General features: G+C 33.2%; 1 protein-coding gene across 1 annotated transcript in view; it reads left to right on the top strand.

Moving 5' to 3' along the window:
* The window catches only part of LOC145248212 (uncharacterized), a 55,741-nt gene extending 41,209 nt beyond the window's left edge, over nucleotides 1-14,532 (top strand). Inside the window, exons 6-7 of the mRNA XM_080110077.1 lie at nucleotides 1,043-1,382; nucleotides 14,011-14,532. Of these exons, the coding sequence (XP_079966203.1) occupies nucleotides 1,043-1,382; nucleotides 14,011-14,235 (565 nt within the window). The 3' untranslated portion in view covers nucleotides 14,236-14,532. The remainder of the gene's footprint in view (nucleotides 1-1,042; nucleotides 1,383-14,010) is intronic.
* The last annotated feature ends 1,330 nt before the right edge of the window (nucleotides 14,533-15,862 follow it).

Below are 15,862 nucleotides of genomic sequence, written 5' to 3'. Positions count from 1 at the left end.
ATTATTTGTGTATGATGTAGAAGGAAAGAATATGCGATTCTGTAGAAAATCTGTAATAAGTTAATGACGGCTAACACCCAGGAAATTAAGAAAATTTATAAATGCACTCGGTGTAGAATGGTGTCGTAAGAGGAATCAGTATAAAGAGGGTGAAATTTGAGCTACTTCCTCTAAAGGGTAGAACAATATTGATCATGGTGCTCCTCGGAATAAAAGTAATGTTTTAATATTACAAAGTAATGTGTATGTGATTGCGTTCTATAGCTAGATAACGTAATGGCTATGACATATAAATAATTTTTATGTGCCATTTTCTGTTGTCAACCTACGACAGTTTCGTCCAGAGGGGAAAAATATATACAAGATAAGAGACCAATAAAAATGCTATATCAAACTTAAGTATGACAGAAGACTGAGTATGCTGTTTCAAACTTAAGCGTGAGAGACGAATAAATAAGCTATTTCAAACTTAAGCATGACAGACAAATAAATATGCTATTTTGGTAAGAACTAGGTTCTAGTGCAAACATAAGTGTTAATTCTTTTAAGAGTGGGAAAGGGATGTGATCCATTATTGTTGTTGGTTCATATGATGGATGAAGATGCAGTTGGACATCCCATCATCCAGGTGTCATCTTCTAATAAAAAAACACATATATTCAAGACTCATATTACACATTTTATATCATTTTTTTTCATGCAGAACATGCCTTATATTGCAAGATTCCATTTTCATACATGAATGCACCATGCTAATAGACTCTCCCTTTGGGCTCCGATAGTATTATAAGGTGACAAAATTTCTTCACAATTTTAATAGCCTCGCCAGCCAAATATATTTTCTCCACATCTGAGTTCTTATCTATATACATGCGATATCATAACAATCTAATTCCACTGCATTCTTGTGCATTCTGTACTAATAAGTATCATAAAAAATACTTATTATCGAACTCCAAAGTTTGTCTATTAAAGCCATAAGTTTGTGGGATTCAAAATAATTATCTTGTAATAATGCAAGATTATTTCTTTATGACAACAGGAGACAAGCTGTTCTCGCACGTGAATCAGCATGGAAGCAGAAAGTAGAGAAGGCCGAAAACCTGACAAAAACCAAGGAAGATGCACGTCGGGAGAAGATTCTGAGGCGTATCATGTCAGACAACCACTCTTTTAAAGAAGAGCAACGTCAAGTGCAGGCCACGTGCGACGCAAAAACGCAATTAAATGCAGAGATTCAGAATGCATTTGGTGCCAAACAACAGCGGGAATGGCAGCATGAAGATAAACGGATGAAGGCAAAACACGCCAAGAGAGAGCTCCGCGACAAGGAATATGCCAGTAAATTTTTTAAAACACAAGAAGACGAAGCAGCAAAAAAGGTATATTTGTTGCAATTTATTTAGTTTATATATATATGTATATATATGTGTGTGTGTGTGTGTGTGTGTGTATATATATATATATATATATATATATATATATATATATATATATATAAAGTAGGATCTTCATGTGCCCTAATGTTGGCATGTTCAAATTTTGTTTGAGGGAACATTCAAACTTATTAATACAACTAGAAGTTTTAGTTTTTTTTACTCTAGTTAGGTTCTGCATTATCTTTTAGAATTTTATTATTGTGTTTTTTTTAAATTATTTTTTCCCAATATATTACTGAGGCTATACCTTAATTAAATAGTATTTTTATTAAAAAATATAAAAATAAAATTATTATTATTATTATTATTATTATTATTATTATTATTATTATTATTATTATTATATAATATATTTTTATATTTATTATTTATTATTATTATTTTGTTTGTTTTTGTTACTATTTTTATTAATATTAATAATAGAATTATTATTATTATTATTTTATTAATCTTCTTCTTATTATTATTAGTATTAGTAGTGGTATAATTATTATTATTATGCTGGCTGTGGTTATTATTATTATTATTAATAAAATATGGACGGATGAGGAAAGAAAAGTAGCGTCCGAATGCTTTGTAAGAAGTGGAAGTACCAAATCTGGTGGATATATCCGAAAAGTGAAGAAAGAATGGGAATCGAGAGGCGGAGGAGCTAGAAGTGTCGCAAGTTTGGTATCCCAGTTAAAACAAATTAAAAATAACAATCTACTTTTAGAGAAGAGAGTGAATGGATGGTTAGAAATGAAGTGAATAACGAAAGTAAAATTGATGAATCTAGCTCTGATGAAAGAACTGAGAGAGTGGAAGTGCAGAAGAGAAATGTAAGCGATGATGGGAAGCGGACAACTGAGGGGGTATGGAATGCTATTGTTAGGGGAAGTAATGAGAAAGAATTTGAAGGGTCTAAGGCAGATGAGATCATTGACTCTGAGACAATGGAACCAGTGAAATGAGCAGATGTATGGAGAAGTGGTGATGAAGTTCGAACTTTGACCTCTGTAGAAAAAGAAGTACTTCAGAAGTTAAGAGAGGTTCTTCTTAGAGACGATATCATAGAGATTCCAAGTATAAAGAGTAATGATAGGCGGAAGGTGAAAAACGAGGTAAAAATAATTCAAGGAGTAATTCACAACATCATAAGAAAGAACATATCGATTACAAAACTTAACAGGCTTCTATATGCAGCTTCATACGTTATTGCGAATCGCCTTGGCTTATTACAGAAGAAAAAGGGAGAAATGAAGGATAGAAAGCCACACTGGCAGAGGCGGCTTGAAGAAAGTATTAAACGGTGGCGGAAAGACATTGGTAGAATCGAAGAAATAAGAAAAGGAGTTAAACTAGGACAGAAAGCTAAGGACGAGCTTGAAAGGAGGTATAGATTGCTGGAAAAGGGAACGATGAACGTTCTAACAATATTGAAAGGGAAGGTCCAGACTGGTGGTATGAAAATTAGGAACTTTGTTGGAAAAAGTGTTGTATTTCGGCAGAACAACCTTTTCCGGAACAATCAGTCTCAGCTGTATAAAGAATTAAATGGTATTAAACAGGCGGGAAATAGCAACACTCCAAATACAAAAGATGCAAGGAAGTTCTGGGGTGGGATTTGAAGGGCGATATAATGAGAAGGCTAGCTGGTTGGGAGAGGTCAGAGAAAGGCTATCAGAAATGCAGCAGATGAAGAACGTTGAGATAACTATCGATGACGTTAAAGCTGGCATACGAAGGATGACAAACTGGAAGGCACCTGGTCTAGATGGAGTGATGGGCTTCTGGTTTAAACAGTTTTCATGCCTTTATCCACCTATAGCTGCTGATCTGCAAAGGGTTGTAGAGTTGGGAGATGTCCCTGATTGGCTTGTGAAGGGAAGAACAACACTGATTAGGAAAGATCCTGCAAAAGGAACAGATACCAATAATTATAGACCAATTACATGTCTGCCATTGATGTGGAAACTGTTGACTGGAATATTTGCGGAGAAGATTTATGAACATCTAGAGAGTAATGGTGTTTTTCCTGATGAACAAAAGGGGTGCTGGAAAGGCTCGAGAGGTACTAAAGAGCAACTACTAATTGATAAAGCAATAATGCAGGATGCGAAGAAGAAGAAGAAGAAGAAGAAGAATCTGAGCGTAGCATGGATCGATTACAGAAAGGCTTATGACATGGTTCCTCATTCATGGATACGTGAAACACTATTGATGATGAAGGTTGCTGAGAATGTGGTAGGGCTTTTGGAGACTAGTATGGCTCAATGGAAAACGTTGCTGACAGCAGAGAGGAGATGGGGCAGGTTGACATTAAACGTGGGATATTTCAAGGAGATTCTTTTTGTAATGATAATGATGCCACTGAGCATCCTCTTGAAGAGAGAAAAACTGGGGTATAACTTTGGATCTGGTGACAGACGCCTCAACCATCTACTGTTTATGGATGAAAAGGAAATGGAGAGACTGGTAGAATTTGTGGGGGACATACTCAGAAGACATTGAGATGGAATTTGGGATTAGTAAATGTGCGGTGCTGGTGATGAAAAGAGGAGTAAAGGTTCATTCGAATGGAATAGTGCTGGCAAATGGAGAAATCATGAAAGAAATAGAAGATACAGGATATAAGTATTTGGGTGTGCTGGAGGTAAAGGAATATATAGAAGTTTTAAAAGCCAAAAGCAATGCGGAAAAGACCGGAATCATGAGAGTAAAGAAAAGAAAACCAAACAAACAAGTACCTGTCTACTTGTTTGTTTTTCTTTTCTTTACTATATATATATATATATATATACTTCCATAATTTTTTTTTGAGTATTGATATTCATATTAAAAACCCATTTTTTCTATTTATTTAAAAAGAAAATACAACTTTGTTATATATGGGTCGTCGAATTGCATTCACTAGAAAATATCTAGCTAATTTGCATATTCTTTTAAACATTAATTTTAATTAATTTTCTATTATTATTAGTTTTATTACTATTAGTTTTTTTGATTTACTTATGTGATTATCATCTTTAGTTAATTATTATGTATAATTATATTCATGCAGATATTCAACATGATTTATACTTGCGTAATATTTGTATAAAACACAAACCCCTTTCTATATATATTTATGTATGCGTATATACACAAACCTCTTTCTATATATATTTATGTATGTGTATATATATTTCTTTTTTAAATTTTGCCTACCATCTCCTCTATCAGTGTTTGGTGTATAGAGATGAAACTTAATATATAGGGTATTTGAACCCATGCAAAACTTTATATTTGAATTTTAGCCGGGGAAAATTGGTGCAAAAGTGTGAAAATTCAAAAAATGGAATTTACCAGGTGAAGGTGGAACGACAGCATTACGAATATGCATGCGTAACGTATTAGCTATTGGTTCATGTTTTAATTTTTAGCCTTGCAGCAAACATGTCTTCATAGTTAAGGCATTAACGTCAAAAGAAAAAGTAAATTGTAAGCCAAATGTTTTGGTTTCGATTCTCGATGGTGACGCATGAGTCATTTTTTTTTCAATAACTTTTTAAATCATTACTATATATTGGGTCCAATATAGTATAATACTGAATACAAAATCTGCATTAATCAAAATATTGTATTTTATGACTGGGCAATGCTGGGCGGCATGCTAGTACACACATATATATATATATATGTATATATATATATATGTATGTATATATATATATATATATATATTATTCTTTATGTAAATAAATATATATTTAAAGTTTTGCATGGGTTCGAATACCCTATATATTAAGTTTCATGTCTATACACCAAACACTGATAGAGGAGATGGTAGGCAAAATTTAAAAAAGAAATATATATACACATACATAAATATATATAGAAAGAGGTTTGTGTATACACGCATACATAAATATATATAGAAAGAGGTTTGTGTTTTATACAAATATTATGCAAGTATAAATCATCTCCTAATGAACCGCCCCCTTAAGTAAACACTTCAGCAAATCTCCTCACTAACTTAATGTACTTGCAATAACCCTTATCCCTGAGTGGCTTCCGGGCCTTGATAAGTGGTGATCACTGTGTAAAAAAAATAAATACAGTCATATCTTGCTATGATGTGCAGACTGTTTCAATTATAATAGATCTCATCAGGCAAGAAAAATTAAAAGATTAAAAATGGTTCAAGACCATTTTTAAAACAGATGATTTAGTGGAGATATACTTTGACATGACTGGCGTGGAGCAAGGTTAAAGATCTTATATATCAGAGGGCAGGAATTAACAAAATGCGGGATCGGATTTTGCTTGCAAAAGTATTTGATGAAACTACAAGTAAGTCAAAGATCTTACTTGATAACAAAAAGTGAAGCAGAAGGAATAGGGTGAAGAAAAAAGTGATTTCACACGAATGGATAGTCTGGTGAAAGCAAAGTATCCAATGACGATAAAATCCAAAAATGCAAATCCAAGAAAGTTAATCAAATTTCCATTCGCACAAGTAAAATCCAAAGGAATCGCGTAATTGGAAGACGGTCCAAAATAATCGGAAAGGCTGAAATCCATGAAATAATTCACAAATAGGTACAAGGATACGAGGAAAGAATTCAAATAATATTATTAAAAGAAAGATAAGATATGCGTTATACTTGGCTTAAGAAAAATGAGCGAAGAAGAGAGAAAAAAATGAGCGAAGAAGAAGAGAGAAAAAAATGAGTGAAGAAGAAGAGAAAAAAATTAAATGGTGATTGGCTTTTCTATTTTAAATTTAATTCAATGTCAAAATGACCCAGACAATATGACGTTAAAAGGCGCCAAAAATATAGAGCAATAAGGAGGTCAACTGAAATGTGCAAACTATTACTTAAGAAAATATCAGCAGGAGTTATTAAAAGACACCAAGAGAAAAAAAATTTAAGGGGAGAGAATGGCCGGTATCAGCAAATTCCGGATAAAGCAAGTAAGTATGTAAGCAAATGCATATAGTAAAATATAAGTAAATATACATACAGGATATGAACGTGTAAGTAGATTGATATATTTGATAGATAGGAATATTTAAGCACTAAAACAGAAATTGCAGATAAAAACCGGCTAAACAAAGAAGAAATAAAGAATCAAAATAAAGGATTATTAAGTTATAAAGTATTAAGAAAGTATGTAAAAAAACGATAATGTTAAAAAAAATTATATATCTGAAAGGTTAAAGTAATAGCTATATAATTTCAAAATTTAATATAATTAAATTTGGACTTATGTTTACAGAAAGAGATCAGTTCGTTTTTAGAATTTATTATATTATTACTTTGAAGGGTAATAATTATAGTTATAGCTTCGGTTCTTAGAACATGGAGTATAATACTTAACTCTTTTTAGGATAGTCCATTTGATTGAGAAGGGGGTATTATTAGAGTTAAAAAAATTTTTAATTAAGGTGGTTAGAGAAGTTCCTTGGTTATTATTAGAATTACTGTTGTTAAAAGAAGAAATGTGGTTTGATATTCTTTTCTTAATTAATGTTGAAGTAGCACCAATATATGTATGTACTTTATTAAAAGCTCAAGGTTTGAAATTAATATTAATTTGCTGATTTGTATTAGGGAAATAGTTTGAATTTTGTTTATAGTGTTCAACAAAGGGTGGGACAATAATTGTATGGGGACTGTTTTGGAGGAGATAATGAGTGTTGTTAGTGTCAGGATGCCTGTTAGGAGAAATATTATTATTTTCATTATTATTATTATTATTATTATTATTATTATTATTATTATTATTATTGCTAGTTGTATGATTGTAGATGGAGGGGCTACTTGAGTAGTATATTGGATTAGTAACTATATCAGATGGAGGATGGGAAGAAGGATAACTTGAAGACAAAAAATTAGTGTCTGTTATGCGAGGATTGCGTGGGAGCTCAGTAATTATACTTATTATAAGCTCTATCTCCTATTTGGTTTTATCGAGCTTTTACATCTGGTTGAGATTATAAATATTAATTCTTTAATATTTATAATATACTTTAGTTTTACCATCTTGGATCATTTTGGTAAATTTAATTGTAATTTATATATATATATATATATATATATATATATACAGAGAGAGAGAGAGAGAGAGAGAGAGAGAGAGAGAGAGAGAGAGAGAGCTCTGAAATGATTATTTTCTGTGTTTTGTTTGTCTGTTGTTCTTAATAGTATTCAAAATGTCTACTTCCTATCAAGGTTATTTAGCTTTATCGTAATACTAGCAGATATACATGACGTTGCCTAGTATTAAATGTAACGTTAAATTCCATATAAAAAATGAAGTAAAAAAACAGAAAGAAACTGAGACATGTGCATGCGAGTTTTTTTCTAAACAGTTCACTTCTTGCAAGTAAAAAAATATACTCGAGCTGAGATTGAAACCAAAATCTAAAGACGATGAGTTTAGTATGATAATCATTAGGCCAGCTTACCACGACTTTAAAACGTCTTTTCAAACCTACTTATCCTTAATATATTATGTGAATTATTCATGTATGCGCAGTCGTTAAACAGTTGACAAACAGATAAAAATCTGATGACCCCATCAAGTATCAATTTTGACCTCTTAGCAGCTTTTTTTATGAACACTGATTAAAAAGTTTCCAGATGTCTGAATATCCTATATACCAAATTTCCAGTCTGTAGATCAAAAATTGTTGAGTATATAGGTTGAGAAGTGTCCTCACACCCACACATTCTTACTTTGATAGATAGATAGATTTAGCTTTATCATAATATGTATCCTTCTTTTTATTACATTTGTCATCCCAAATTTGGTGCAAATCTTTATAATAATTGATTTCAATGGAGTTATAATGTTGTGTCCTGTCCCACCTACAATCTTTTGAGTCAGCTTCAATAATCTTGATAATACACACGTCCGTTCGTAACATGCAGTCTTTCAACTCGCCGGTTGTTCCTTTAACTACTTTCTTGTGCATACTGCATAACCTAATTTGCATAGAGTTTGCGTTACTCCTACGTGATCACCAAATACAAAAGTGACATCGCCATTTTCCTTAAGCGAATGAACATGACACCCACGCATGTTAGGTAAGCTTTTTTTTTTTTTTTTTTTTTTTACAAGGAGGTCACCACTTATCAGGGCCCAGAAGCCACTCAGGGATAAGGGTTATTGCATGTACAGTATGTTGTACGTTAGTGTTGAGATTTCATAAAGTGTCTACTTAAGGAGGCGGTTCATCAGGAATTTGTTTACGTTGGATTTGAAGACATCCAAGTTGTAGTCAGGTGGGAAACAGGCAGACGGAACAGAGTTCCACTGGCGTGCTGTTCTAAGAAAGAAGCTTTCTTCATGGAATCTACGTTTTGATTTAGGCACAGATATAGAGTGGGGGAAATTTTTGACAGTGGTTTCAGCTAGACGGGTGTTTTTTGTAAAAGATTGGCGAGGGGGGACCAGAGATTGGAGCTCAGACGAGCACTTGCCATGGAAATAACGGTAAAACAAAGACAGGCTCGCAACGTCTCTTCTGTGGGAGAGAGGTTGCAGGGTAGACAAAAGGGCATCCCCCACTAAGCCACGAAGTCCATTTTGTACTCTGTCAGGGCAGGATAGGCTATTTTTAGCTTTGATTTTCCCTACACTCCTCCCTGATCTCATGATTACAAACAGGGCAGGGGGGTAATATCCATCTTTGTCAGGTACTTCTTTGAAGAGGAATTATGCAGGCCTCACTCTCATACATAATCTCATCTGCGGGTCAGCTTTCAATAGACATCTCATCAGTTGGGATGTTACTAGCATTGAAATCACTGTCAAGCGGATCTGAATTCAAGTACATTAGCTGTTCGCTATCCTCAGAATCACTTTGGTCACTTGATAAGTGCATCCATATTGCTAGTCGAAGGTCTTTAAAGTGCTGAGCCACCCCATCAACTTTTACAGACTGTGGGCTGATCACTTCAGTAACCCAACCCATGTTATATTTCGTTGTGCACCTGCCACGCCGATTTTTGTAAAATGTTTTTGACTTGTGATGGGGGGTGTATGAGGCAAATGGATTCACCAATCATTTTTATAACCAACGGCTGTGCTAAACAACCAATGAAAACGTCCCAAAATTATTATAAAAATTGTCAAATTTTGGATTCAATCAGTTCGCCGTTTACTACGTCACGGACCGCATTTAATTCTTCGCTGCCATCTTGGTTACTGATCTGAACTATGCCGCCATCTTTGTTCAACACAATGTCTCAAAACTTAACAGGTTATGTGCCCAGCCACCGTCTTTTCTTTGACGGATCGGAATCTAAATTCGAATTGTGGCAGGTAAAATTTCTGGGATATCTAAGGATTCAAAAACTACACAAAGTCATACAATCTCCAACAGAGAATCCAAACGACCCCGAATTTCTTGAAAAAAAACACGACTGTTTTTGCAGAACTGATTCAATGTTTAGACGATAGAAGTCTGTCTCTGATTATGAGTGACGCATTGGATGATGGACGAAAAGCATTGAACATATTAAGAGAACATTATTTATCAAAAGGGAAACCGAAAATAATATCCCTATATACAGAATTAACCTCTTTGAAACCTAACGAGGATGAAACTATTACCGACTACGTCATAAGGGCAGAAACAACCGCCAATGCCTTAAAACTCTCAGGTGAAATAATAAGCAATAGCTTGTTGATATCAATGACCCTCAAGGGACTTCCAGCCGATTTTAAACCATTTACAACTGTTATAACTCAGAAAGACAAACCTATAAATTTCAGCGAATTTAAAGTGGCATTGCGCAGTTACGAAGAGATTAATCGTATGCTCATGGAAAATAATAACTCCAGCAATATTATTAAATTCAAAAATGCTTCTCGAAAGCAGACACCACCAAATTACGCAACTCACCGCAACATATTCTCCAAAAGTAATTTTCCCAAGAAAAAGAATAAAATTATCTGCTATAATTGTGGACGACCCAACCACAAAAGTTTCCAATGTCGATATAAACGCTTTAAAATGGACTCCGTAAAAAACGTTGAGAACTTTGAGGAAGAACATACATTTCTATTCACATGTGACTTTGACAATACCACAAACGGTAAAAACCTTCGTTGTGCACTGCCGATTTTTAACCCAAACGATGCCTCCTCTTTCCTACTTTCCTCCAGTCACCTCTGGTTAGGGCAATGGGCGAGCTTCAACACTTTTGATTCGAACACGATATCTATGTAGCATATCAGCTGAGGTGGTGCAAGGTGAAACATTATACTTTGGGGTGACGATGTGCCAACAAACCACCTCTAATACTGAACAATTCTTTCTGGCTGTAATGGTCTTAACGGTCCTATGACTTCGTTCTACGATTACGTTTCAACTCGTTGAATAGGCACATCGAAACCGCAGATGTATGTCCCAACTTTTTGCCAATTCTTCAAATTCTTTACTGATGAAAACAGTGGCATTGTCAGTTAGTATTTCCGTCAGCCTAGCTCAAGGAAAATATTCTCCAACTGTCGGATAGCAGTGGTCGCTTCTCTCTGACACAGTGGCTACTATATTGCAAATCTAGAGAGGCCATGTTAATCGATGATAGTTAGAAAATTCTCACTATTGGGATGGGCTATGCTCATTGCTAATCTGTTCTAGTTGTTCTTCACACAGAGTTTTCCTTTTTTCCAGGGAACAGGTTCCAGATCTATCGATCAGCAGGTTTTGCAGGCTTTCACAACAGATTTGCCAGTCTCTTTGAACACTTGTGGATCAACCAATCTGGCAAAATATAAAGTTTGTTTCACACTTGGATGCCCACTTTGATGATGGATGTTAGCCATCAGATCCTCATCCAGTTGTCTTACTGTTGCGCAACTCTTGAGCACCGGCTCTCTTCCTTTTTTGAGTAGAGTCATCCACCTGTATGGTACTCTGGTGAGACTATCTGCATGGTTCTGACAGGACATCACGAGTTTTACATCGATGGTTAATCCATATTCTTTTGTCAGCGATTGCAGGGTTCCTAACCATCACCTGATGCGCATCTCAGTTAAAGTGTCGGAAATCAACTGGTACATGCGCACCAAATCAGTGAGAAAGTGTAACATTGTTGCTTCCCTCTGAAAGGCCAAATTTACTCCTTTGAGTGCTGTGTCGAGTTCAGCTAGATTGATGTACTGAGCATCGTTAGTTGGACGTAGCCAACACACGTCCTCAATGACCTTCTTATTCGTTTCCAATGCCACTCCTGTGGCTATGCAACTTGCATCAACACAGACTGTAATTTCTTTACTGTCCATACACCAGTCTCCTCCAACAGGATCCACTTCTCATACTTTGCTCAAAGTTTCGGCCAATATGTGGCAGAAGAACGCGTTTTTGATTATCTCATCTTACCCCTTTGTTACAGCAGTTGCTAGGCACTTTATAAATGCGACTGTCACCCAGAGCAATCCACATACGGGTTTCCCGCAAAAAGAAAATATGCGCTTATGGGTGAATTCATCAGGGATTTTCAGAATGGAACTTCCTCGCTTCCATCGAAGAGTGCCATCTTTTTCCCAGACTTGCAAGCCAAGAACTCTGGCTCCATCTCTCAGTCATACAGGATCCTTGGAAACCAAACCATTGTCTAAAAAATGTTGTTACGCATGCGACGCAGGAACTACACTTTCATTAATGAAAATATCATCAATATATGCTGATGTGATGCTTTTGATCGCATGGTCTTGAGATACAATAGCGTCTATAACAGACTTCATAATAAGTGGCGGCACATTCAGCCCAAGTCCCAACCATGTAAGACAGAAGCACTGGTCCTTGAAAATAACTGTTTGAAACAGCCATAGCGCCTTGTCGACATGGATTTGAAGATATGCATTCCACAGATCCATAAGCGACTTCTTGTTGCCGCAACTCTTTTAGTTTCTGCATGCACAATTCTGCATTGGCAGTGAAAACATCTACAATCCCGTTCAATCCCTGGTAGTCAAGCACTGGACGCACCTTTCACTTCTGCTTCTGTACGACTGCCATTAAGGGATGGGCCAAGTTCTTCTTCTGAATATGGCATCCATTCTGCTGTCACCGTTGAAACGCGCTCTCCTTGCATGACAATGCACTGTGTATTCTTGCACACCGTTACTCAATTCACTGAGAGAGCGACCGTTTGTCCATTTCCGCAAGGTAGTCCATTCTTTGTTACTGCGATCATAAGTCACGCTAAAGTCCGACTTGTTGCTTGAGATGCCAGCACATCTGTCTAGGCCTCTGAAACATGCTTCACCTGATTCCGTGAAATAAACTTCACTGACTTTCTTGATCGCATCAATCTCCAACAGTAGATTCAAGCTGTTTATCCACAACCGACGCCTCAATGTCGACAGCTGGAACTTGGTCAACCTCTACATTTATTCTGCGGTATCCTCTGCAATTCAATGTTCTTCCGCCAGCTGTTAGTACTCCTGCTGACTTCTGCTTCCAAAAGCGACACACGGTTTTAGTCGTGAGAGTCTACGAACACCCGGAATCGATCAACGCACTGTATTCTTGTTCATCTACACCAGGGGTTCTCAACTGGAGTCCACATTGACCCTAGAGGTTCATGGAATATTTCTGGAGGTCCACAGGCAAAACATAACAATATTATCATAATTATTATACTTTATTTGCATTTAATTAGTTTTCATTTAAAAATAAAGCATAATTATATATTTCTTTGATTATTAAGACCTCAAAATTTATATTAGTGAAAAATAGAAGATTGTCTTTCGACCAATGTTTATGAAGGGGTCCACCAAGATAAAAAGAAGGGAAAAGGGGGCCATGAGTAAAAAAAAGTTGAGAACCACTGATCTACACTTACTTTCATGGAGGGGAGCTTCTTAATGTTCAATTGGTCAGGGAGGAGGCTAATGCTAATGCCTCCTCTCCTTAGGCATTTACCTGGCACTGCGATATGTCCAAGGCCACTCCATCTGAAGCCATGTATTTCACGATGGAATTTGTGCGTCCGACTGGCTGACTCCTCTTGGTGATTTTGTAAGCAATGTTTTACCATCACACCTGTAGCAAGAAAATTTTCTACCATCATTTCACACTTTTGATTCTGAAGTTGTTCGTCTGACGGAGGTGGCAACAATTTTGGTGTGAATCGGTATAATAATTGATTTCAATCGAGTTGTAAAGTTGTGTTCTGTCCCGCCTACAATTTTTTTTGAGTCAGCTCCAACATTACTGATAATACACACGCCCATTCGCATAACGCACCATCTGTCAACTCCCTGGTCGTTCCTTTTATCGCTTCTTTTATGTATCTTGCATAATCTAATTCACATAGAGTTTACCTTACTCGCACGTGATCCTCAAATATAAAAGTGACATCGCCATTTTAGCTTTTTTTAAAAAATTTTTCTTTTCCTTAAGCGAATGAACATTACACCCACGCTAGTCAGAAGCTACAATTTTCCCCACATTGGGTAGCCATTTTTATTTTCTTTCTGTTTTACGATTTTATTGACATTACTATTAACAGTAGTAGGAATAGTTAAAAAAAAAAAAAAAGTCCTAATATTCCTTTTCTTGTTTTTTTTTTTTTGTATGCAGCAAATCCAATTTGAACGGAACCAGCAGCATTGGGCAGAGACTTATAACCGTTTAGCTCGTGAAGAGGCTGAGGCGAATGTCAGGATACAAAGGGCGCAGCGGGCAAAACTCAGACAGATCCGATATTTCGAGAGACGAGAAAAGGAAAATCAAGATAAAAAACTAAAGAATGATAATAATGCAGAGCAACAGTTGGCCATTTATCGTTCCCGTGTCTTTCCTTAATTAGAAAAAGTGCCAGCAAGTTTTTATTTTATTGAAATCGTTTTATAAGCCAGGTAACACTTGTCACCCCCTAACCCTAATATTTTTATTATTTAATATGAAATAAGGACATCAATGACACACCGAATTTTTTGAAATTATAAATTCTAATTTCTTGTAAAAAAACTTGCTGAATATTTTAGATTAGCATTTAGTACAATTTTTCACCATCTTATAGAAATACTTAATTTGAGAAAATATTTACTTAGAAAATATTGATTTCATATAAATTCACAGATCATTAAAGTATTTCACAAATTTTCTGTTCGTATTTTAGGCGGTTGAAAAAAGGATGTTGGAGAGAGTAGAAAAAATACTATACAGAAAATACACAGAAATAAGAAAAGCATGCTTTAAGATAATGAAAATCATACAGACACACACACGCACAAACACACGCACACACACACATACACACACACATATATATATATATATATATATATATATATATATATATATATAGATATATATATATATAGAGAGAGAGAGACAGAGACAGACAGAGACAGAGACAGAGAGATCTGAAATGACCAAAAGATGCTCATGAATGTGTACCAACCTATAAATATTACGTAAAACAAAATAATTATATATATTTATATATATATATATATATATTTATTTATATATATTTATTTATATTATTTATATATATATATTTATATTTATTTATTTATATATATTTATTTATATTAATTTATTTATATATATTTATTTATATTTATTTATTTATATTTATATATATTTATTTATTTATATTTATTTTTATATATTTATTTATATATAGATATATATTTATTTATATATATTTATTTATATATATTTGTTTATATATGTTTATTTATATATATTTATTTATATATATTTATTTATATATATTTATTTATATATATATATATTTATTTATATATATTTGTTTATATATATTTGTTTATATATATTTATTTATATATATTTATTTATATATATTTATTTATATATATTTATATATATTTATTTATATATATTTGTTTACATATATATATTTATATATATTTGTTTTTATATATTTATTTATATATATTTGTTTACATATATATATATTTATATATACTTGTTTATATATATTAATTTATATATATTTATTTATTTTTATATATATTTATGTATATTTATTTATATATTTATTTATTTATATATATTTATTTATATATATTTATTTGTTTATATATATTTATTTATATATATTTATATATATTTATTTATATATATTTATTTATAAATATTAATTTATATATATATTTATTTATATATATTTATTTATATATATTTATTTATATATATTTATATATATTTATTTATATATATATATTTATATATGTTTTCTTATATATATGTAATTATTTATATATATTTATTTATATATATATATTTATTTATAAATATTTATTTATATTTATTTATTTATTTATTTATATTATATATATGTAATTATTTATATATATATATATATATTTATTTATAAATATTTATTTATATTTATTTATTTATTTATTTATTTATATATATTTGTTTACATATATTTATATATATTTATATATATATG

Source organism: Euprymna scolopes, chromosome 26 (assembly GCF_053919585.1).
Source record: "Euprymna scolopes isolate OS-2025 chromosome 26, ASM5391958v1, whole genome shotgun sequence".
Lineage (NCBI taxonomy): Eukaryota > Metazoa > Mollusca > Cephalopoda > Sepiida > Sepiolidae > Euprymna > Euprymna scolopes.
Note: the sequence above shows the minus strand (reverse complement) of the source record. Positions and strands in the feature narration are given on the sequence as shown.